This window comes from Caloenas nicobarica, chromosome 1 (assembly GCF_036013445.1).
Source record: "Caloenas nicobarica isolate bCalNic1 chromosome 1, bCalNic1.hap1, whole genome shotgun sequence".
NCBI lineage: Eukaryota > Metazoa > Chordata > Aves > Columbiformes > Columbidae > Caloenas > Caloenas nicobarica.
In genome coordinates, this window is record NC_088245.1 from 144,189,084 (window position 1) to 144,212,585 (window position 23,502).

The following is a 23,502-nucleotide window of genomic DNA, read 5'->3' on the forward strand; positions in this document are numbered from 1 at the left end:
AGAGGCTCCCATCTCAATTCAGCTGTTTAAAAAAAGCTTCAGGCTGACTTCTCCTTAAACATGAATTCTACACGGACTTCCAATAAGCCAAGAATAATCTCCTTTTTTCCCTTCCCCATAGGAAAGTGCTGCTGTCCCAAATATGCATGCACTTAAATACCACAGCCTGATTTTGAAACAGAGCTCATGGCAGGCTATTGCCCATTTCAGTAAAGAAAATTCAGATATTAGTTGGCTGAATTCAACACTGAGTAAACACTAAATACATTTTTTAAAAGGATGGTCGCAAATGCCACTGTAGGATTTAATCATTAAACTATTCATCTTTCTATTTCAACAATTAAATCCATTATGAAATTAAGCTAGTAGGGAAATACACAACAAAAAAATAATACATATAAACTTATAAAATATTGAACAAATTGTCTACATACAAAAAAAAAGTCAATGTTAGTCACTTAAGCTTCACTGAACTTTTGCATGCTAGAAGCCCCTTTGTGCCCCAGCTTGTGTTGCTGTTGGGAACAGCTGGAAAACCACCCGCCATGGCTTCCAGAGCACCACACTGCGCTGCAGCAGCACTGAGCCCCCGGCTGAGGCGTCGTGTGCCATCCCTGGCAGGCAGGAGTGATGCTCATTGTTGGGGGAGTCTTTGGGGGGCCAGCAGGCTCAGTGCTATCCTCTGTTTTGCTAATGCCACACAACAAAATGTCCATCAGGTGCCTGTACACAAAAATCTTTTTTTTTTCCTGTGAGGTTTTGTTTGTGTTTATAATAGGAATTATTTCAAAAAATACTAATGTCATTCTAGCACAATAGTGCTCCCCTACAAATCTTTTGTGTGCAAACCAAATATTTCTTTCCACTCGTGCTTTATACCTGTGAAATTGCTACAGTAGCCTCCAGTGAGGGGACAAATGCCAGACAGGGCTTTTAAACACACATTTTATTTCGGTTGTGCATGTCTCTTCTCTTACCTGAGGAGAATTTTTTTGCCTTGATATACAAACTTTCACTGTCCATTTCAGAGTTAAAGAAAAATGAACTTTCATAACCTCTGCCACATCTGATCACCTCTTAAAAATGTCACTTTACACAGAAAAGCCAGAAGTAATTGAGATAAACAGACATCTGTACATTTTAGCCATTCATTTAGAAAACATCTGTATCCATCCATGCAATGTTAAGACTATAAGTAACTTTGCAGTTACATCTGAGCCCATTGCTATGGCAACAAGGTAGTCTTTATCTCCCACATGCATTCTACCAATTTCTTTTTCTCTTAAAGCAGCTTCCTGAAATGAAAAACAGAAAAGCAATGATTAAGTTAGTCTCTTTCAAACATTGGATTTGGGGCTTATATGAGGCAGCCCTTACTACTTTCCAGCTGTGGAAAATTTAGACACTGATCCTTTTCAAGATGAAAAAATGAACAACTGACATGGAAAAATGTGAACTGCTGTTATTTTCAATTAAAAAAATAGTATAGCTGATGATCTTGGAACACGAAGTTTTTGCTACTGTAGCCATATTTAACAAGATCTCAAGGAATTGTACCTACAGTATCTTTCAAACTAACACAGCTGTAATTTGGTGCTTGCCACGGTGTGAGTACAGTTCGTAGGACTGTGTTTGCTAATAGTTAATTCCTTGATGGTCTTTTTCATTGGAAATTTTCATCTAAGCATGCAGCTTGGGTTAATTGTTTGGAATTGTAAGCTTTCTATTGTGGTAGGTGCCCACCACACTAGACAGGATTGTACTAGTACCAAGTGTTGAGAATTCAAGATAAATTAACATGCTTTTAAAATTTCTATTTTAAATAGAACACCAGGCAATACTCACTACAGCAGAAGAGTTAGGAAGGTTCTATATGTGATTTTAAGGACCTAAATTGATGTCGGTGCTTCTCTGACACCCAGTAACTTCGGGATTCCTCTTCGCTGCTTTTAACATACCGTCTAGCACGATCCACTTTTGACACTGATTACTTTAAGTACTTTAAAAGGGTTGAACATCTTCAGAAATAACGTTGAAATCTTAACCTTGTCCATGAGCCAGCAATGTGCCCTTGTAGCCAAGGCGGCCAATGGTACATGGGGTGCATTAGGAAGAGTGTGACCAGCAGGTCAAGGGAGGTTTTCCTCCCTCTCTGCTCTGCCCTGGTGAGGCTGCATCTTGAGTACTGCATCCAGTTCTGGGCTCCCCAGTTCAAGGAGGACAAAGTACTACTGGAGGGAGTCCTTTATGAGGAAAGACCTCAAAGAGAACTGGGTCTTTTCAGCATGGAGAAGAGAAGGCTGAGAGGAGATCTCATCAGTGCTTACAAATATCTCAAGGGTCTATGTCAAGAGGATGGGACCAGACTCCTTTCAGTGGTGCCCAATGATAGGATGAGGGGCAACAGGCACAAACTGAAGCATGGGAGGTTCCATCTAAACATGAGGAGAAACTTCTTTATTTTGAGGGTGCCAGAGCACTGGAACAGGCTGCCCAGAGAGGTTGTGGAGTCTCCTTCTCTGGAGACATTCAAAACCTGCCTGGACACATTCCTGTGGGATCTGCTCTGGGTGAACCTGCTTTAGCAAGTGAGTTGGACTAGATCATTTCCAGAGGTCTCTTCCGATCCCACCCAGTTGGTGATTCTGTGTAACCTCTAGTGTCCCAGCATTTCTAGACCCTTCATAGGAAAAATACAGTAAAGGCCACAAGAGAAAACATTAAAGGAGTTATACAGACAAGACATTTCACTCACATTTGATGCTGCCTAACAAATTCTGCAAATTGACGGTCTTTAGCGTAGAGCTCTATAATTCGAATTCTGTCCTGAATTTCCTAGAATACAAGAAACACAATTGTAAGTACATAGCAGAAATTAGAATACTACTAAAATTAGAAAACAGAAATAAAAATACTACTGAAATAACTGATTTCTGGGTTTGGGGAAATTAAACGCTTATGCTTTGCTCCTTCAAGGAGAAGAGCTTGAAATTGGGTACCCCAATACTAAAATTCTTTATGCCTTTTTTTTTTTTAAAGAGAAGCATTTCATTGGAATCCAGCAATACTTTACTTTTAAATCAAAACCAGGGGTTGGACAGAGTGTGGCATTTCAACAGGCTTTAACAAAACCATTTATCTTTCATAGATACTCGGCCTACAATCCCAGCTGCAGGCTGGATTCACACCTCTCACAGTTGCTCAAGGATTTGTGGTTAGTTCCTGGATGTAAATCCCTTTCTCTTTAGCTTTCTAGAGTAAACCCTTGATACTGTGTATACAGGAAGGAAGGAGAAGGATGTGATCTAACTTGCAGGTTATAGAAAGACCTAAACTTAAAAAAAAAAAGAAAAAAAAAAAAAAACACTGTAAAAAGGCCAGGATGTGCCAAGTTTTCACTGTATAACTACTCTTACATGAGGTAATTGGCATTAAAAGCTACAGGCTGTGTCAAGCAATATAGCAGCAAACCTCCCCAATTCCCATGAAGTTACTTAAGCAGTCAACTTCTTCATCATATGAAATTCATTACAGGTCAGAACACACCCATTCCTTTCTCTATACCTAAGAGCAAGCAGGCAAAGAAATCCTTACTCTCTTCTCTTAAAAAAAATGCAAGAACCATAGTTGCAACTCATTTATCCAGTGCACAGATGCTGGGGAAAGATTGGGCCCACCTCTCAGGTTACAGGTGCAGAATAAGCTTATTGTTCACATGATCTTTTCTGTGCCACTGTGAAAACAAGGCCATTTACCTCCTTAGTAAGCTCACTGTTTTCATAAATGTGCCTGATCTCTTCACTGCTGTAGTCTGTGGATGTCTCTGCACTGGTAGAACTGTAGGACGTTAGCTGAGGGTATCTCCGGTAATAATGGCTGTAGCCAGTCGTATCACTTTCATACATGGGGTTGTATTTAACTGCGTTCTCAATGGAGGAGAGGCTGTCACCCTGCCTGGGGGAGCAATAAACAAACTGTGAGCTTCTCTGCAGCCTGGAAAGGCAGCAGATAGAGTAAGGATGGCTGGCATTTGGAGGCACCTGTTGCTTGTCAACTGTGTGATATGAGATTTACAACAGCATTATCCTTGTTGTAGCAGATGCGTTTTAAAATATTAGATGGTGTCACTTACCCCTGTGAGTCCTCAGTGTCACTTTTTGTGTACTGGTCTCGAAGGGTCCTAGCCAAGAAGAAGATGACAGCAGATGCCACAAGAAGGAATCCTGCCACAGAAGCAATCGCAATACCCACAACCAGTGGCTCAGACACATATTCTTCACAGTGCTCCCCTCTGTACCACCAGTTCTCTCCCACACGACACCTGCAACAAAGAAACATGGGGAAATTAGACACCAGTAAAAGCTTTGATGAATGCAAACATATTTAACTTTCTGTTGGGACATGCCCTCAGTTAAGTCACCTCAATAAATACCTTTGCATGTTCAAGCATCAACTTTCTTTAATCATTGTTGTGAACAGCCTTTTGGTATGGAATCATAGAATAGTATGGGTTGGAAGGGACCTTCAAAGGTCACCTAGTCCAACCCCCTTGCAATGAGCAGGGACATCTTCAACTGGATCAGGTTGCTCAGAGCCCTGTCCAGCCTGGCCTGGAATGTTTCAAGGGATGGGGCATCTACCACCTCTCTGGGCAACGTACGCCAGTGTTTCACCACTTTTATTATAAAAAATTTCTTCCTTACATCTAGTCTGAATCTCCACTCTTTTAGTTTAAAACCATTACCCCTTGTCCTATTGCAACAGGCCCTGCTAAAAAGTCTGTCCCCATCTTTCTTATAGGCCCCTTTAGGCACTGAAAGGCCACAGTAAGGTCTCCCCGAAGCCTTCTCTTCTCCAGGCTGAACAACCCTAGTTACTGAATTGAGTGATGATAGGTAAAATAATAAAAGGATAATGCACTTGTGGTGGGAAAAGCCTGTGTTTTTTGCAATTTAGAGTATCCTCTGATGTGTTAAAACGGTGGAAGGTGTTTATTCTTTGGAATAGTTGCCCAAAGCAGCATTCAGTATTTCTGCCTTGCTCTGGTTTTGAACATGAGAACTTTAATGTTAATACTGACTTTAAATATACCAGTAAAAAGAATATATTTACATAATGAGTGTTTGGGAGTTCTTGCTATAAAAACCCAAGAAATTGTAAGACATATGACCACTCAAAGCAATGAACCATATTAATAAGAAACATCAGTAAATTAAGTCTTCTAACATAAATATCTGAAATAGTTTCTGAAAGTAGTATGCAATAATTTATATTTTTCAAAAAGTTCTTAATAAATGCTTGCTGGAGCATGCTTGAGTTCAGATATTTACCTGCTTCGAATGAACACTATTATACAAATATGATAAAGTGTATAGTACATCTGTGATAGTATCCATTTTTGTAGCTTTGAAAACATTATTTCTCCTGTTAACTGCTAGGACTATAATACTGACTTCAGAGAAGTTCTAGGTAAGCTTTTAGGAAAAAAAAAAAGAAAAAAAATCACATGAAGTAACATAAATAATAGCTATTAGTAGAAACATTTTTTTTTGCTGTAAAGTCTCCTACCTTTTGTTGATAAGTATATTTTTTAAAAAATAAATAGACTGTTACATTGATTGAAAAGGAAAAAATTAAGTGCAACGTCAGAGGGAGCATGGATTTGTCTTTTTTGCATCTGTATCTTTTTAAAAGCAAGAATTTGAACCAGGGAGCCTGTGCCTTGATCTTTTTATGAACCACACATGATCTTTCACAAATGGCCAATGGATTTACTTTTATGACTTTTTCTTAACCAAAAGCAGTATTTTAAAATATATATATATATTTTAAAATATATTTATGCTGCAAGAATATGCCTTTCAGATATTAATTTTTATGATGGAATTAACTCTTACATGATTCATAACATGATCTAACACTTTGCTACTCAAGAAAACCTCTGGAGGTAAATTCTGCTCCCAAAGTTCAATGAAGGTGATTTGAACAACGGAGTATGTTTCATTACACAATTTTCCCTAATTAGTTTTATTTCCTGATGCTTCTATTCTATTAAAGAAATGTGTTACTGTCTCATTTCCAATAAATACATAGGAAAACTACTGTTAATATTGGAACCTCCACTCAGCAGCATAACATCAACGATAATGATTATCCTCTTGCTTGTTACACATTATCTTACACAATTTTGCACAAATCTTGTCGAATGCTACAAGAGAGACGACAATAAGGGCTTTTCATAAAGGAAGCACACACTTCAAAGAGCAGGATGACCTACCTACAGATGGCCCCTTGCCCAGGGCTTATGTCACACTTCCCGTCATTCAGGCAGAAGTTTGGTTGCAGATCACAAATGCTGTTGCATGGCAGCCCGTCGATGCTTAGGTAGCCAGGATTGCAGACACACTCAGCTTCCCCGCTCCAGCGATTTACTAAGCACTCGGAGAACTCATTGCAGGCCTGGAACTTGCAAGGGTCTGCTTGCTCACCTGAGAACACACAAAGCAGAAAATATTAATGATACAGGAGAACCTTAACTGAGGCAAACTGCTGCCTGCCTGTTGCCATTTTCTCTAATAGTCTCTTAGATAAAATAACCCACAAGAATCCAGTATGTGTCTTTCCAGTGTAACAAAAGGGTCTGCTAAGGTGAATAAGCACTCAGAAGCGTTGCTCATCTCTGTCTGCACAGTGCATGTCAGTGGTGCGGCTAAGACCACCCAACAAGCCAATCAAAAAAGCAAGAATAAAGTATTCTTTTTCTTACTGGAATGTGCAGTACTTCAGATGTTCTCTTGTCTGCTGGAACTATATTTTGCAAATGAGTAAAACACAGCTGATCTCCAGTATTTCTTTTTATAGAAAAATCAATGCAGTATATAGGGAAGGGCAAGGGGACTTCAAACACTCAGCATCTACTGTGAGGTGATTCACCTTTGCAAGGAACACAAGCATTTGAGCTATCTCTACTTTGCTACTTGGCCAGGGAAAAAACTTTCTCCCTGTATCAGAGGAGTGAACTAAGAAGGCCTGTAACTTTTTCATGCAACCAAGACCTTACTACAAGAGTAAGGCAGCAGCTGCTACCTGTGCAGATGCCTACCTGGCAGCTGCACTACCACCTGTGGGAAAGATCACATGCACCACTGTTCTCACTGACCAGCCTTCCCCCTCACTCCCCAGTGAAGGCACAGCAGTATTATATAGCGTATTACACGAGCCGGCTTTGTGCCCATATTTCTGTATGAGACCCATGTAGTTTGCCCACTTTAGGTCCCACTTTGACTTTTGTCTCTAGTTCCTTGACAGATTTTTTGTTTCTTTGAACTCTGTAAAAGACTGTCTTTCTAAAGCCCAGCCTATGAAAAGCAGCAGGCAGTCTCTGAGCCGCTGGGATCCTTAGTAAGTTCTTAAAGCAGAAGTTGCTCTAAATCCCTTGCTCCAAACTGCATTTTCCTGCCATCCATACCTGATTCCACATCCAGGGAGTATTTATCGATGGCCAGGTTCATGGTGTGATATGCGGTGTTGCAGAAGTCTTCCAGGATCAAGTACACAGCGTTGGTGACATTCCGAGGCACAGGTTTGGCAAATTTCATTCGACTGTTCACCACGATGCTGCCATTTCTGAAGTTCAGGATTTCCAGATTCTGGAAGCCCGTCAGATTTGACTGAAGATAGGGCACCAGCTGCAACACAACGGATGTGACAAAAAAGCTGAATCTTTGAATTTCTACTCAAGCCAGTTGCACTGTTATTGCTTCAGAGAGCAGGAGTGATTTATTTTATCCAAATCCCCCAGCAAGGGCATTAAAACTTTACCCAGTGGAGGCTCATGCTGGCAGCTTGCCAGGACCCTGAGTACTTCAGACATCTCTTAAGAGGAGTACACCAATTTTCAGGCAGTTTCCAAAAATCTGCGATTCAGAAATACAGTTCCTGGGACATACATGGTGCTCTCCCTTGATGTAAGCACCCAGCACACTTGCTGTTTCACGGGGTATTTCCTTCGAGCATGTCCTCCTTCCCTCTCTCCTTTACTCCCTTCATCTTCCACAACAAAATATTCATTTCAGTCAGGAGAGGAGAATTTCCCAGTTAAAGGTTGACAGGTTTTGTTGTATAACTCCTGTGAGGCTTTGCTAGTCATCAGTTTAGGAACAGCGTAGTTCCTGGAACTACCTTGTACTTAGGATGGGTTGAATGTGTTGCAGAAAAGTTACCTTGTCACAGCCTCCATTTATTTACTTTCTCCTTATAGGCTAAATGCAGAGCACTCTAGAAGCAAGTAAGGGGTGGCGTTGTGGTGATTTCAGCTGCACTGCTACATTTATTGACACCAGCTGAGCATCTGGCCCATAGGGTTAAAAAGTTACACTTTGGAGAGACTACTGACTGAATAAAAGAAACACCACACCCTACCCCACCCATTTCAAGGCAGAATTTTCCCATGGAGATAACACAGTATCTATAAACACCAGTCTTGAGCTGCTCTCTGCAAAAGAGAGCCAACAAACTATTATTTACCAACAACTTTTGTCAATCTGGCAGTGGACACTGAACATAGAAGTGATTCTTACCAGTTCCAAGAATCGCTGTTCCAGCGCTTTGTATTCAGGGGAGTTTTTATTAAACAGATCCTCTGAAAACATCATGTTTGTAACCCGAAGGCTGAAAAACACAACTAGAGCTCGTGATGGGATGGGAGTACTACTGCGATTTTCATGTGTGGCCCAAGCCACGCTGGCCATCTCTGTGGACTGGACACGAGTTGTTAGCTCCACATGACTTTCAGTCACGCTCCTTCCCCCCTCAGTCAGCTCAGGAGAAAAGTGGACAGTGCTCACACGATCCGGGTCCACTGAAACATCCAGGATTCTCCTTGTTCCATCTCCCAGCTTTGTTGAGGTAGCTACAGACGATGACACTGTGGATCCCACAGGAGGAAGATGGGACAGAAGCTCAACAGTGCTTGTTTTTACACTCACTGTTACACGAGGGTTCATAACAGTGCTGAAGCTCATGGAACCATGCATGTCATGGTCTGTACCACGCTGTATGGCAAAGCCATCTAGAACAGTGGTCTGATCTAGTACAGGAGGAGCTGCAGTCGCAACTTGAGTAGCAGCTGGCATTGCTGACTGCTCTGTCTGATCCAATGAGTTTTCTGGTGCTCTGTCAGTAGGCCAAATATCAGCTGGTTTCTTCACTGCTGATCCAGTAGTGTCTTGGCCTGCCAATGATGAATCTAGGGTTTGCTGCTCTTCTGTGGAAGTATCAGGGTTTACCATAGAAGGATCTGCAGTCAGGATAGTTTCGGAAGAGCTTGTGTCCAAGTGGCCTATTGTAGCAGCTTCAGTTACATCTGTCTGCTCTACTGTGAATATTTCTTCTACCATTGTCCTGTCTTCCTTTTGGTGTTCAACTGCTTCAGAAACGATGTTCTGACCTACACTGTACTCTTCAGGTTGCTCCATACTGACAGTCTCTGTAGATGTAAGAAGACTATCTTCCACAGGCAGATCTGTATTGTGTGGTGAGACAGGTGCCTCTCCAGTTGGCATGTCTACAAAGAAATGGTCCACTGAAGGCTCGGAAACGAAGGATGGTTTAACAAAAGAAGAATCATACATGCTCGGTGTTTCTGTCTGTGTAGATGGTTCCACAGGTGATGGCTCTTTTGTCTGTAACAGAGCTACCTGCTGAGTTGCAGTCTCTGGAAAGACAAATATTTCAGGCTCATCGAGGAAATCTTCTTTTATATTGGCCAAACCTTCATTCTCATCTTTGGAAGGACCATCATCTAATTTGTTATCAGAGTTAAGGATATAGTCTAAAATCATGCCTTCAGGAATATCCTCAGTTCTGATTAACAAAGACTCATTGTCATCTTCAAGCCAGCTATCAGGACTAGGGTAGAAAACTGGTTCCAGTGTTGCTTCTTCCCAAGGCCAAATATTTGATTCAATTTCTTTTCCTGAACCATCAAAAGCTGAACCAGACCCCTCATCATATATAACTCTATCTCCAAGATATATATCAGTTTCATCTTCCACAGAGTGTACTTCTAAGGGAAAGGGAATTTCTTCCACAGACTTATGCAACTCAGAGTCTGCATTGTTACTGTCTGCAGGACTGCCCTGAGTTACATCTTCCTTCTCAGCAGATACTGTTTCTTTAATATCAGTCTCTATGACTGATGAAGAGGCCACTGTTGGTGCAGAAAGCAGAGGAACTGCATAATCATCTGTAGATGGAGGTTCTTCAGGCACAAGGTGAGGAGGACTTGAAGGCAAAAGAAATTCTTCAGATAGTCCAGTATCTTCAAACACTAAAAATGAAAACAAATTTCCAATTAGTTGTTTATGATAAAAGGTGTCAAATTCCATTCATTTTATTGCTTGTAGATCTGTGTTCAGCATGTTTCCCATGATATCTCCTGGCCTTTGTATGCAAAAGCCTGAGGACCCCTGTTGACCAAACCCACTTTTCATTCAGATATTCTATGGGCCAAGTCAAGACTGCAGAGTAAGCAGTGAAGCAGTAACTGTGTGACACATCCTTAGGGTAGTCATTCTGCTTCAGAGATCAGTTATCACCCAAACATGCCCTGTATGAAAATACTTCTGTACAATTACACAAGTTTCATGTGTGTACTATTTCCTGAAGGGGTAAACAGGCATAATTGGCTGTTACAACCATTTTACCTTAGCATATTGTTCCTGGACACATACACACAGGAAAGGTAAAAACTATCAGAGAAACATATACAAACTTTTAGACCTTTCTGAAAAGTCATTTTGGTGAACTATACCTTTGGTGAGTATGAAGAAGCACTGGCATCCAAATTTAAGCTTCAGTTAATGGCATTAACTTACCATCTAAAGAATTGGAGACTGGAAGCCATTCCAGAGTGTCCACAGAATCACGCTCTAATACTGGTGCAGTGACCAAACGAGGAGTCCGATTCCCATCCTCTAAATTCAGTCCATCAGGCAAAGAAGTGACGTCAGCCTCTGAGGAGAGCGGAGCTTCAGGTGCCAAACTGGCCCGAGAGTCCAGACTTTCTGGTCTTGGCCAGATTTCATTGTCATTGGACTGTTCACTCTCTGAAGTGGAATCTGGTTTGATGAAATCAAAGGGCAAGGTATTGCTGACAGTTGATTCATCTGCTGAAGGCCGTTCAGCTAAAAAGGTGCTGTCCTGGAACATAAACCCACTATTAATATTTTGACTATTACAGGGGAAGCATTGGCTGTCCACCTTGGGCTGAGCACACAGAAGGTGTCAGCAGCAGCCAACAGCAAAATCTGGTATTGCTGCCTCCTTCCTCTGTGAGAAAGTAATGCACAGGAGTAGGAGGGGCCAAACTGTGAGGACTGAAAAATATATACCCTTTGCTAATCATGTGCAATGTATACATAAAATGCACATCACTGTGACATACATTTCATGTCTGGTCATGTCCACTAAAAAAGGAAAGAAGCCATTCAGATTGTTTGGAGTTCAGCTTCAATTAGAGATATACCATCCATACCCACCCCATCTCCTTTCCTATACTGAAAAAAATGGATCTGTCCATTTCTAATTAAGCCAAAGATAAATGTAGTGCCTGCCTTCCTAAAGCATGAAGAGGTCTTAGCAGCTATCATTCATCAGCTACAGAATCAATATAGTAATTATAATATCATAGTTACTATGATACATAAAACAGTTTAGAAACCGAACTGGAATGTACACATGTCCTGTGGTCCTGTGTTGCTATCTTTTATCATATGGATATGAGAACCCAGGAGGGAAACAAAGACCATAATGTAAAGAAGAACATGTAGAACCTGAAATAACTTTAGTGTCAAAGCTGAGATGCCTGTGCAGAAAAACAACTCTATTGGCTGTACTGATGAACAAAGACTATGCACAATGAATTTGCAAATTGTTTGAAATGTGAAAAAAATAATTTGTTTTCAAATCTCCTTTTGCACACCTTTTACTTACGTCTCCATACCCCAATCACTATTTGGTTTACAGCTAGAATACTTCGCACATTTCATCTTTGAAAATTAATCTACTACCATGGTGTCTCATGAGATAATTATATTGGGAAAAACCAATGAAGAGATTAAGTTATTTGGTCAAGGCTACAAAAGGAAGCTGACTGCCTAAAACCCAGGAATCAGTGCTTCACGTGGATACCTGCCCACATATCAGTACTGTGCAATAGTCTGAGGAGGACAAAAAATAACCTTGGGGTATGAAAAACTGCCAAACACTTTCAAGAAGAAGCAGTTAACTAAGAACTAACCAGCTGCTGATGGTGACTAGTAAAGTTAAGCAGGCGGTGGACACAGGTTTCTGTGATACGTATTACAGTTCAAAACCATTGTAACTATTTCTGTAGCTCACCATTCCTGTCTAATCTCTTTCTTTTACTTGACCAGCATGAATAACAAGGAGAGTCCAAATACTTGACAATTTGAAATTTTACTTCTGGTTAAAATGTGGGGGAATTAAATTTTCAACTTCACTCAAACTGCATTTGAATGCCTTGGAAACAAGCCAGTTAAGGTATTCTTACTTAATTATTTGTCTACCTGTATCGGTCACATTTTTATAGCCAGTTGTTATGCCATCAGAGTCTCCTCACATTTTTCAATTATATGGTAACAAAGACATGTGCTCCAGCAATTATCTTTTTTGGCAAAATTGACCACTATAAATAAAGCTGTAAAAAAAGTTACTGCACAAGACTAGAAACAAATGACACATATAAATTCCATAAAGAATGAATAATGACTACCAGCAATAGCTTCTCAATACATTTTTTTTAATGTGAACATTCAGTTGCCAGGGATTGCACTTCATCATTTATTTGAATGTGGATAGATGTTGCTATGACAACTAACATTATTCAAAGGTTCTTGTTACAGTGCAATATATTATATTAACAAGTTTAATATCATATTGGCAAGTTCTGTTTTTTGCTAACGTCTTTTGAAAGGCTTACAAATATGACAGATGACTGCAAACACAGAACCACCTCCCTGATTTTCCATTTTCTGCTGCCAGAAGGGCATTGTATTCAGCACGCTAGAGCATTCTACCTGTTACAGCTCGAGAGAAATAACAAGAAAATACAGATTTCAAAAACTAGACTTGATAGTTTTTTTCTTCACTTTTTAAGAGATCTGTAAAACTCAAAGGAAAGAATTAATGATTAGTTGGTACCATCTGGTAGCAATTAGATGGTGAAGTCATGATAGTCCCACATTATGTCATGACTATGTATGATAATACAAATCCAACTTATTCTCAAATCAGCTAGGAAAAATGATAGCAAAAATCTTTTTCATAGGAAACAGTTCAACTTAACAGTACGTACCTGAACCATAAAGGTTTGACATCCATGGAAGCAACTGACTAATCATTTCAGCCTTGTTTACCATTTAAGCATGTTTATGATTTTTCTGAAATTTATCTGAAATTACTTCCCAAATCATCTTTGTATTACAGATTGTACACAGCTGGTTTTTGGATGTAGTCAATATCTTTCACATAACCGGAGTTCTTGACTGAAGACATAGATGACATTATTATTCATAGTCCATGATTAGAAAACATAACTTCCAGAAATTTTTCTTGCACATACTAGTCCCTAAAATGGGTTTAAAACTAGTGCAAAGCTAATTCTACTCTAAAATCTTCTTGCCTGCACATCTGCCAGAGTATCCACAGATAGAGTGTAAAGAGGGCAGAATTCTTTGTCTTACTAAAAAAAAGCATCTGCAACATTTTACTCTAGTTAGATAGCTCTAGTAAAGAGAAAACCGTTTCCTGAAAGTTAACTTAAGTTCGTGTTTATCCACACCATGTTTAAGCCATTTATGGCAAATCCATATGAATTTGCATTTTAGATATCAATTATTAGTTTTTAAAATGCAGGGGAAACTAGCAGGAAACTAAGGATATTACACTGGTGACCATTCTAATAAGAATATTTGGGTTCTGTGAAGTCATTGAGAATTTTGCTTCCATAAAGATTTCAGAAGTTGGTTTGAAATTAAATGTGTCTGTGTTCACAATATTATCTCATAATGAACTTCGTGAAAGCCTAGCATCAAGCATAGGTAGATTTGTATTTTATGGCATGAACTGAGCTCATTTCTTCTTGGAAGGCACATCTGCATTACACAACAGAGTGCAGAGCAGAAACTTACTGGATAAATCCTTAAGCCCAGACAATGCTCCACTATTCAGAAATTCTAGCTCTTGGCAGAACTAATTAACTTGATTTCGGCCTTGCTGGCACCTCACTTGGTATCTCTGCTTAAAGCCCCATTGCATTCTACAGACATGGGGATAGTAACGCTACAGGGATACTAAGTCTTCTGTCCAATGGGGAACTTTAGTCTATATCCTTGATTCTTCAAGAGGTAATCAGATGAGATAATTATGATTTCAAAAGGAAAAAAAAAAGTAACCACTGGCTTTTATTTTTCTTTGTTTCCTTTGCTGGAATTAAGGGGATGGACATCACTTTAAAACTGAACTGAGAACTTCCAGTGAAAGCAATACGATAACAAAAGGAGCATATGAAACTGACCCTTTTATCTCTTCTAGCTGCCAGCCTTACTACTTACATCTGTTCCTTGCTTTCCAAAGAAAGGTATATTGTGGGAAGAATCATGTCTTTAGAGCAAGTTACAGCTTAAACATTATGAAAGAATCAGACAAAGGAAGCCTAAGAAGCAAGACCTGGGTGGACACCCAGGAACACAGTACTGCTATGTAATAGAAGATGATCATAGAAAATTTTTGTGCAACAGGTATCACATTATCAGATGAAAGATTTCGCCAGAGGTTTTTCTCCAGTATATGGTGTGCTTTTATTACTACTGATTCTGCACCATCAACAGGATAGAGAAGCTCTGTGTGCTGGCGGTAATTCCACCTTGCTGAGTTAAGCTGTTCAAATGTGTTCAAAGGCCACTGCTCAGAACCATACTCACATCGAACTCTGGGCGTTCCAGCACAACTGAGTGCTCAGTAATCCAGGATGGGTCTTCTGCTGTCGGGTGTAGTATTTCTTTCACTGTGGAAATATAAATACTTGGGATATAAAGGCTGCAGTAGCAGTGTAAGGAAGCTATTTTGGAAGACTGACTGAAAATCCCTTCGCTCATCTCAGATTTGCAAGTAAAATCTTTTCAAAAAGTTTGCCAGAGAGGTTTTGTTTCTGGAAACGCCCACAGATCACTGACAGGAATTACAGAGGGAAGATGAGAACAGCAGTCCTCTACTACCTCTGGCTGGACCGTCGAATATCCAGCAATAAACCAGGTGATTCCTTTGTGCTGCTCAAGGCCAACACAGAGCTGCTAAGCTGACGGTCATCTTGGTGCAAGATGCATCATGTGAAACACATTTCCCCTTCTATTCCTGTTAATTGTTGAAGTATTACTGAAATTGCATATTGCAAAGCTTGGTGTCAAAAAGAGGCTACTCTAATGCACTGAGACTGGGATACTGCTGCTCACAACTTGATCTGGTTAAGATGAGAGCAAAACAAGCTACACCACAGTTGGTTTTGTTTTTTCTTTTTAATTATTCAGAGGACAGCTAAATAATTCACTCATCTCTGAGATTTATTTTATAAGATTTCAGATGTGTGGCCCACCAATGTGTCAAAATTAATACCCACCATTAGTAAGCTGGAGAGAGTCAGGGTCTAACGACAAGGAAGTGTTTTCAAGCAAGGCATTTTTCTGGAGGATTTCAGCAACATAATCTCGGAAATCACTGATGGTGTACACAACAGTTGGATTATCCTCTATGCCCATGAAGGAGTTGTCCTCCACCTTGTTGGAATGAAGGTTAATCAGGTCCCAGGTGGCATTGCTGATAGCTTTTCCATCAAACGTAACAGCATAGTGAACTTCCACCCCACTTCAGTTGTATAAAGAGAAAGAGAACACAGATGAATGATGCGAAGTTTTCCATCATGTAGCAAACAGTATGATATTTTTTCCCCAAGAACCTGTGTCCATACCCTTTTTTAAAAATAAAAATACATTGTTTTAAAGGGTTTGAGATACAAAAAAATAATTATTTTCACACTTGTGTCTGTCTGCCTGTGTTTTCCACCACTGCAGAGCTGTCAAGGAAAAGGCTACCAGAACCTGCCATCTGGTCTGGTCCCAGCCCTGTGTTTCTACTAGTGAATGGTAGACAGACCACAAGCAGACCAAAACTTTGGCCTTCTGACAGCATTATTAATGGGCCCACCAGCATGCAGTGGTGTGAGTGATGATTTTAAGATCATGTAAATGATGGAAATGGCTCTGAGGTACCAAAACAGCCAGGAAAACCAGGCTGTATATAGGCAGCAATTCACAGGAGCAAGAGAGCCCTGATCGCTGTCACTGTGCAGTGTCAATATGCTTGAAATAATGTCTTTAGTAGCAATAAAATGGTATTTAACACAGCTTATAATTGGGAACATTTTTCTAGACTTATTTGTTCTTTCAAAAGGTTTTGTATCTGTGTACAGCTTTGCTTTTTCATATGAACCTCCATTTTCTAAATTTTCTTTTCCTGAATATGTCTGGACATCCTTTCCCACGTGACAGCATAGGTATCAATCAGATTTACCATACATCGGGCATAAACACAAGGGAGCTTTAGAAAATATAAAATGTTTTGGCTGTACATGGAGCACAGCAAGAAAATGAAGCAATCTATGAAGTGTTAGAAAAATGTGCTCCGAAGACAGGTTTTCCTCATTCCACAGAGCTGGACTGAGTTGCTGAAGTAATGGCTCTGTTCAGAGAAGTCTCTAAGACCCCAGCGCCAGATACAAGAGAGACAGAAGCAGCAAACATGCTGACTACACCCAGCAGCCTGCTGGAGTTTTGCTGCTGGCTCTGCCATTGAAATGAGCCCAGCATAGGCTCACCATGGGCACCGACGGTCAGCAGAGGAAATAAAAAAGGACAGCAGTGGTGAAAAAGGCATCGCAGAGATGGAATACAGCACGCTCCTCAAAAGTAACATTTAGATTTAATACAACTGTTCTGTCAGTTGCAGTTAATAATTCCTAACTAATAACAATGACACCTTCATCTGTCTGGAAGCAGCTAAAACATCTGGTACTTGGAACATAACCTTTGCAAATAGTTTAATGCATCTCAGCCTGCAGAAGTGCAGAGTAGTAGAGGATGGCTCTGAGTCACTACTGTTTGTGAAGAGATTTGTGTTTTCTAACCTTTCTCCTAAAATTAAAATTCTCTGTAAAACTATGGAAGCTGCTTACACCTTTGCTGAGAAATACACAAAAGAAAATAATACATCTAGTAAGTTAAAGGCTGCAGTTCATTTTCTGTCTTGTGAAATTCTTAGAACAATACCAAAGGAGGAAAATTTTGGATGCTTAACCTGTATATGTCTAACAAAAAATAAGTCCAGACTGACACCATCTTCTGCGAAGGAACATTAGTAAAACTACTGCTAAAAAGTGCAGCACATCTGGCCTTGAAGTAGCTAAGTGAGCTGCCTTTGCTGGAAAACTATGACTTTCTTATCTACTTCAATTTCTATAATAATAATCATAACATATCTCTCCAAGACTTTGCTGCAAAGTACAAAGACCTTGAGTCATAGTTAAGCAGTTTTGTTTTCTTCACACAAGAGACTCCTACACATAAGTTAGCCCAGACTTATGTTCAGGAAGACTTTCGACAAGTAGCTTTTTATGACTAGGACTTAAGAAAATGAGGTTTATCCGTAATCAAAACAGAGCAGTTACTCACAGTTTCTGGTAGAAGCCCCTCACTTAATATTTATGCTGTATAACAATCTCACTCTGGAGCCAAAACTACAAATCCCCAAAACAGTGTCCTCCAGCTAAACATATTTTTCCATCTATATTACGGCAATATATATTTAAAAGTAATTTTTACCTGTCCTCCTCAGGAGACCTGAATATAGAAACAAAACAAAACAAAACAGCAAAGCCTGTTAAATCAATGCTATAATCTCCTTTAAGTCTTCTGTCTTTGAAAAATTTGCTTGGGCATTCTACAGGGCACACAAAAAATTTGAAAAACCACACACAGCAAAATGGTTATAAGTTGCATAGTTATTCTGCTACATAACACACTGTTCTGCTTTTACTGAACTGAGATATTTCCAATTGATCACAAGGAATCAGCAGAATCATCTTACTGCAAATAATGCAGTTAAATTGCTGTCAGTACCAAGAGAATCAAGGCTCACTAATTCTTCCTAAAGGTTACGTTTACAAACACTTTTTTTGTCATGCACAGCAGAGCACGCACCTCTTGTATTCTGACAGAAATACCAACTTTTTGTCTTCTCAAAGAAACTAAGAGCTTGGAAATACATTAGACTGCAAATACCGAGGTGGAAGGGTTTGCTACCTGCCAGACTGGAAACTAAATGCAGTCTAGAGTTCTAATCAGAAAACATTTTTCAGTATAGCTGCTTTGTTACCTGTGTGTATTATAGCTAGAAAATTCCAGCCAATAAATTCTAAGAAACACAGCTTACAGCACCTCAAAGAAAACACAATTTAGATTAACTTATGAACAGTCTCACTAGATACTGAAAGTGATATATAGTTTATTCAAGAAAAATAATAATTTGTGATCCCAAAACTCAGAAATCAGATGTTTGATGCATAATACATAGGGTCCCTTTTTTTCCCAAATTAGCTTAAAATGTCATTCTAAGCACAAATTTATTTGAGGAAACTAGTCTTTAAAAATATTTATAAGAATAGAGTTAAAACACTGCAACTCATTTATCAAACTATTCACTGACCTTTGCTTTGATCAATGAGAGAAAGACTTTTACATATTTCAAACACCAGTCATCCCAAATTAACATTAAGAAATTGGGAAAAAAATTAAATACACGACATTTTTCAAAAAATACTTCTGTGTTCTTCCTTGTTTAATACTAGGATACGTCAACAGTATTGAAGAAGTATCAGATACTAATTTTAAATTAGAAAAGACCTCTTTTAATTTTAGGATAGAATCTTGAATAAGAATGCCTTGTCGTAAAATCAAGGCAAGCATATCCATTCTCTGATGGATGCCAGGAGCAGGAGAGAGATGATTACATTTACACATGGTTCTGTATTTCTATTTCAGCCTCTGTATATAGAGGTACCAACATGAAAGCACTTGTCCTTTGGTTAACACATCCTACAAACTCCCACACACATGCCCGACATTCTTCCAATTGTGGTGCAAGCACACCGCACCATCGTACATGCTCAGTTTCAATCACTATGTATGCATCAGTATTATTTTACCTGTAATCCAGGACATGGATGCTTTTGTATCCAGGTAGTCCTTCAAATACACTTTTGATCTATTTTAAGAGGAAAACAAAAAATTAATGCAGGTTTCCTCCACCCTACTCATTTAGTGAAAAATCAAGAAGTATTTTCAACATTTTCTAAAAATGTATCCAATCTGTTATTTCTCACAGAAGAAAAATGGTTGAATATTCTCTCTCTTTGTCAAAGAGGAGTTTTGGTGACATCACTTCATTATTAGAAAAGGAAAAAGTATGAAGAACAATATCCAGCATTCCCCAAGAACTGTATAGAAATATTCAAAGAGGGAGAAATTCAAACAGACTCTGCAGAGATCTGTACTGGCCGTAGCAGACTACATTTTTTCTCTTATTTATGCAGCACAAACCCTTCTCTTCCCAAAAGGTTTCCATTGTCTCTCAAACCTCTTTGGATTAAAAAGAATTCAGGAAAATGCTTTGGACCTTAGCAATTTAAACGAGAGGAGCAGCAGCCGCCATAGGAACAGGGACCTCTTAGACTCCAGAGAGCCACTAATGCACTATATAGTGCAAACCACGGCTCTCCTCCGCTGCCCTTAGCATACAAAGGGCAGGAGTGATCGGCAGTGCTACTCCAAAAAGACAACTAAGGGCAGCAAAATGGTAGCACATCCAGGCCTAATTCAGTAGTCAACTGTATTACACAAGACATAAACAAGAAATAGAATATTGCATGTTCATGCTGGTTTGGGGTTGGTATTTTTCCTCCCACAAGATCTTTGCCAGTTGAGGATTACTTTCTACTCGTCAAATTCTTCTTCCTCTCCCCAATCTTCCTATTTTTAAACTGTCTCTGATGAGACTTAAACAATCTAAGTGCTGCTGACTTCCTTTTTTTTCAAGAGCTTCTTTATCCAAGCACAGAGAAAACCAGGCAAGGGATCAAAGGAGTGGAACTTCCATGTGCCAGGTGGACTCTATCCCATCTGACATTTCTTCCACACACACACACAATGGCATTGCTACTTGGCCATCAGCTAGGAAAATTAAGATGTCCAGCCTACACTAGCAACTTGTGACAGTTGTGATGATGCTTTTTGGCTGCAGTGAAGAGTACATCTCTTTCCCATCTGGCCCAGGATCTGGCACAGGGTTAGTCCCAGTAAAAGGAATTCAGCAGAGAACCCCAACTAAATGGGAATAAGAAGGAAGCAAAGCTACAGAATAGATAAGATGCATGATGTACTGCTGTATGGTGTCCCAAGTGCCTCTCCCAAGAGAAAGGAAAGACAAACTCTCTGCCCCAAGAAAACGATGGTGATGAAATTACCATCATTATAAACAAAATAAAAACCTTAATGGAAACAATAGGGAGCAGAAAGTTAGGAGACAGCAGTATGATCATGTGTTAAATCTACATTTTTATGTTGGTGGGCCAGTATCTTTGCAGCATACAAATTAAAACATTTAATTTTAATTAAATTAACTAGAAATCAAGTTTTAATAAACCATACATATATGTGTATATTTATATGTATATGCACATTTGTATTTTTCCTTTGAAGTAGTTGTCTAACATCTAAACCGTGGTTCATTCTCACTGACTCCAATGGGATTTAAGCATGTATTTAAGAACCCTTCTGAGGCTGCAGGGGTTTAAAATGTGCTCACATGCACTGCTGATCCTGGGCAGAAATGAAAAGCAAGAGTTATCTTGGCAGCCTAGATTTCAGAGAGTATCTCACTGCAGTGCATGATGATTCATTCAAAATGTTGCTGCTTAGCAGTTCTGCTATTTGTGACTTCTTCCAATTTCCCCACCTATCACCTGCTCTGTGTAGACAGATTCTCTAGACTGATGCCAGAGTTTCCTCTACAGTCTAAAATCTGGACACCGTGTAATCCTTCAGATATCCTAAATCCTATTCCAGGGCTCAGCTTCTGCAGGAGACCCAAGGCATGCCCACATAACATAATAGGCAGATGCTGATGGACTTGTACGTCTTGTACCTGCACTCCACGTCGATGCTGTGCTGCTGTACCTGAATTCCTCCAGCTGCCTTCCAGTCTTGCCTCAGCACAGGCTGATGGCTCTGAACTGCAGCTGATTAATCTCCTGCCATTTGAGAGTGCCACCAGGCTGGTTTGCTAGGACCCTCAAATTATCTTTTTCACTCCCCACCTTCAAACCAAGTATGTTACGGAAGAATTAAAACAGGACAATGAGATCAGAAAGCACTGAAATAAACTCTAGTCAGACTGGTCGCAAAAGAAATGTTAAATATAGCTTTAAAATTTAAGATTTTGAAGTCCTAAAACTTTAAGAACTAATGAATTTGCATCAAGAGGCAAACAAGAATCTTGTGACTTCTCTGTGAATTTAAAAGCTCTTCTGCAGTAACACTGACAGAGAGGGAGAGGTACTGAAAAATTCTGAAAGGCCAAAGTTAGCCTTAGTAGAAACAGGTCTTTAAAAGGGCTACAGTAAGTGGAAATGTTTTTCATTTATTAATAACATCTGGCTTTGTTTCTTTCACTAATATGAGGAAAAGTAAATTAATGAAACCAGAAAAAGGGAGAAAGAGAGAGAGAGAGAGAGAAAGAGAGAGAGAGCAGTTCCTCAGAAAGGTCCCATATTTAGAGTATGTCCCCATTCAGGGATTCAGCATAATTTTCTGGTCCTCCCAAAAGGACACTTTTACCTCTTTTGCCTGCAAAATCGATAGCAGGCTATTTCATGTGAAACACAAGAAGAAAAGTAGAGTAATTGGTCCTTGCCAACTGGTATACCACACACAATATATGACACGGCTACTTCAAAAAAGTCATCATGTCAGACAAAAGAGAGTATTCTCATAGCAAGTGCATGTTTTCCAGCTGGCCTCAGGCAACAAAAGCCCTAAGCTGGTTCTGCAGAGCCCATGAGAAAAAGGCAGCACCTAACACAGGTGCTACGTGCTACTATTGCTTTGCAGAGCCAGCAAAAGAGAAAGGAAGTCAGGGAGGGTAATCACCTGAGAGATGAATTGTTCAGACAGCAGTTGACGCTTCGCAGCAGCTGGGTCGCTCAGCTCCTCACTGTACTTTTCACCAACAATCAAAATGCTGAACTCAATCATCTGCTCAGTTACAGGTCTCATTAGCTTCTCATCCTGCTTCTTTATTTCGTTATTGATCTAGAAGGGAAGGAAGAGGGGAGAAAACAAGAGGTGATTGAATGTCTCTTTTGCCCGTTGTTCTTTTCCCAGAAATAAATCCTTGTTACTCACCACAGACCAGATTCCTACCTATCCAAGTAAAAAGCATCCCTAGATACGTATGGGCACATAAGGTATGCCGTCTGGCAGCAGTACACTACATTCCTAAGCCCGGGTCCAAACATCCTTCTTATGTGGGCCAGAAACTTCTCCAGCTGCTGCAAACCCAGAGGTTTCTCCAGCTCAAGATGGGGCAGAAAACCTGAGCCCTCTCCATAAATGCTGCATGGACAGGAACACCTCAAGGCACTACTGATGGGTCACACTGATGGTCATGGACATATTTAATGACATGTGAAAACTGCAGTCCAAAGTACAGCATGCTTACTTGAGCCACCAGCACCACTGTTCACCTTGCACTGTAATGGGGTGGTCATGAAGCCTGAGGGACAGAGGTGTCAACTAATGATGCAATCTACTAAGCAAGAACATTTTTTGAGAATTATCTGCAGATAATTCTATTTTCCATTTGCACATCTTTACTCTAGTGCAATGCCATTTAGTCGACCCCAGCTAGAAACTGAAATCCAGTTGTGTGGGATGTTCATGAGGCAATTTGAAGTGCAACTGCGGATATGCCGACAGCTTGCTTGAGCCCAGTCAGCAATATGCTGATTTACCCCAAATTTACTCATTTATCACAGGGCTCCTATTTACTATTCCACCTGGAAGACAAGTTACCTTGCCAAGTTCTACATTCAGAACAACTCCCCGTGTTATTCAGCCTCAGTAAGTGAAGGATCCCCTCAGAGACACGATGGGCGTTGGGATATCTGCAGGGGCCCCTGCTGAGCTGAAGTGGTGGGCTTCAGCTAGCGGGTCTGCAGCTGCCCGAGAAGCCCTGCAGCAGCGCCTGTGCAATGCATCAGGGAAGCGTGTAGCTATCGCGGCTGCCACAGGCAGCAGTAAATTCCAAGTTTTA

At 40.0% G+C, this 23,502-nt stretch overlaps 1 protein-coding gene across 1 annotated transcript in view; it reads right to left on the reverse strand.

The window, feature by feature from the left end:
- Window positions 1–945: 945 nt before the first annotated feature.
- IMPG2 (interphotoreceptor matrix proteoglycan 2) overlaps window positions 946–23,502 on the reverse strand; it is a 59,100-nt gene continuing 36,543 nt past the window's right edge. Inside the window, exons 8-20 of the mRNA XM_065653063.1 lie at window positions 22,338–22,499; window positions 19,337–19,395; window positions 17,955–17,972; window positions 15,698–15,942; window positions 15,006–15,088; window positions 10,878–11,202; window positions 8,580–10,330; window positions 7,469–7,688; window positions 6,278–6,488; window positions 4,133–4,321; window positions 3,756–3,954; window positions 2,756–2,835; window positions 946–1,295 (exon numbers count right to left, since the gene is read on the reverse strand). Of these exons, the coding sequence (XP_065509135.1) occupies window positions 1,283–1,295; window positions 2,756–2,835; window positions 3,756–3,954; window positions 4,133–4,321; window positions 6,278–6,488; window positions 7,469–7,688; window positions 8,580–10,330; window positions 10,878–11,202; window positions 15,006–15,088; window positions 15,698–15,942; window positions 17,955–17,972; window positions 19,337–19,395; window positions 22,338–22,499 (3,555 nt within the window). The 3' untranslated portion in view covers window positions 946–1,282. The remainder of the gene's footprint in view (window positions 1,296–2,755; window positions 2,836–3,755; window positions 3,955–4,132; window positions 4,322–6,277; window positions 6,489–7,468; window positions 7,689–8,579; window positions 10,331–10,877; window positions 11,203–15,005; window positions 15,089–15,697; window positions 15,943–17,954; window positions 17,973–19,336; window positions 19,396–22,337; window positions 22,500–23,502) is intronic.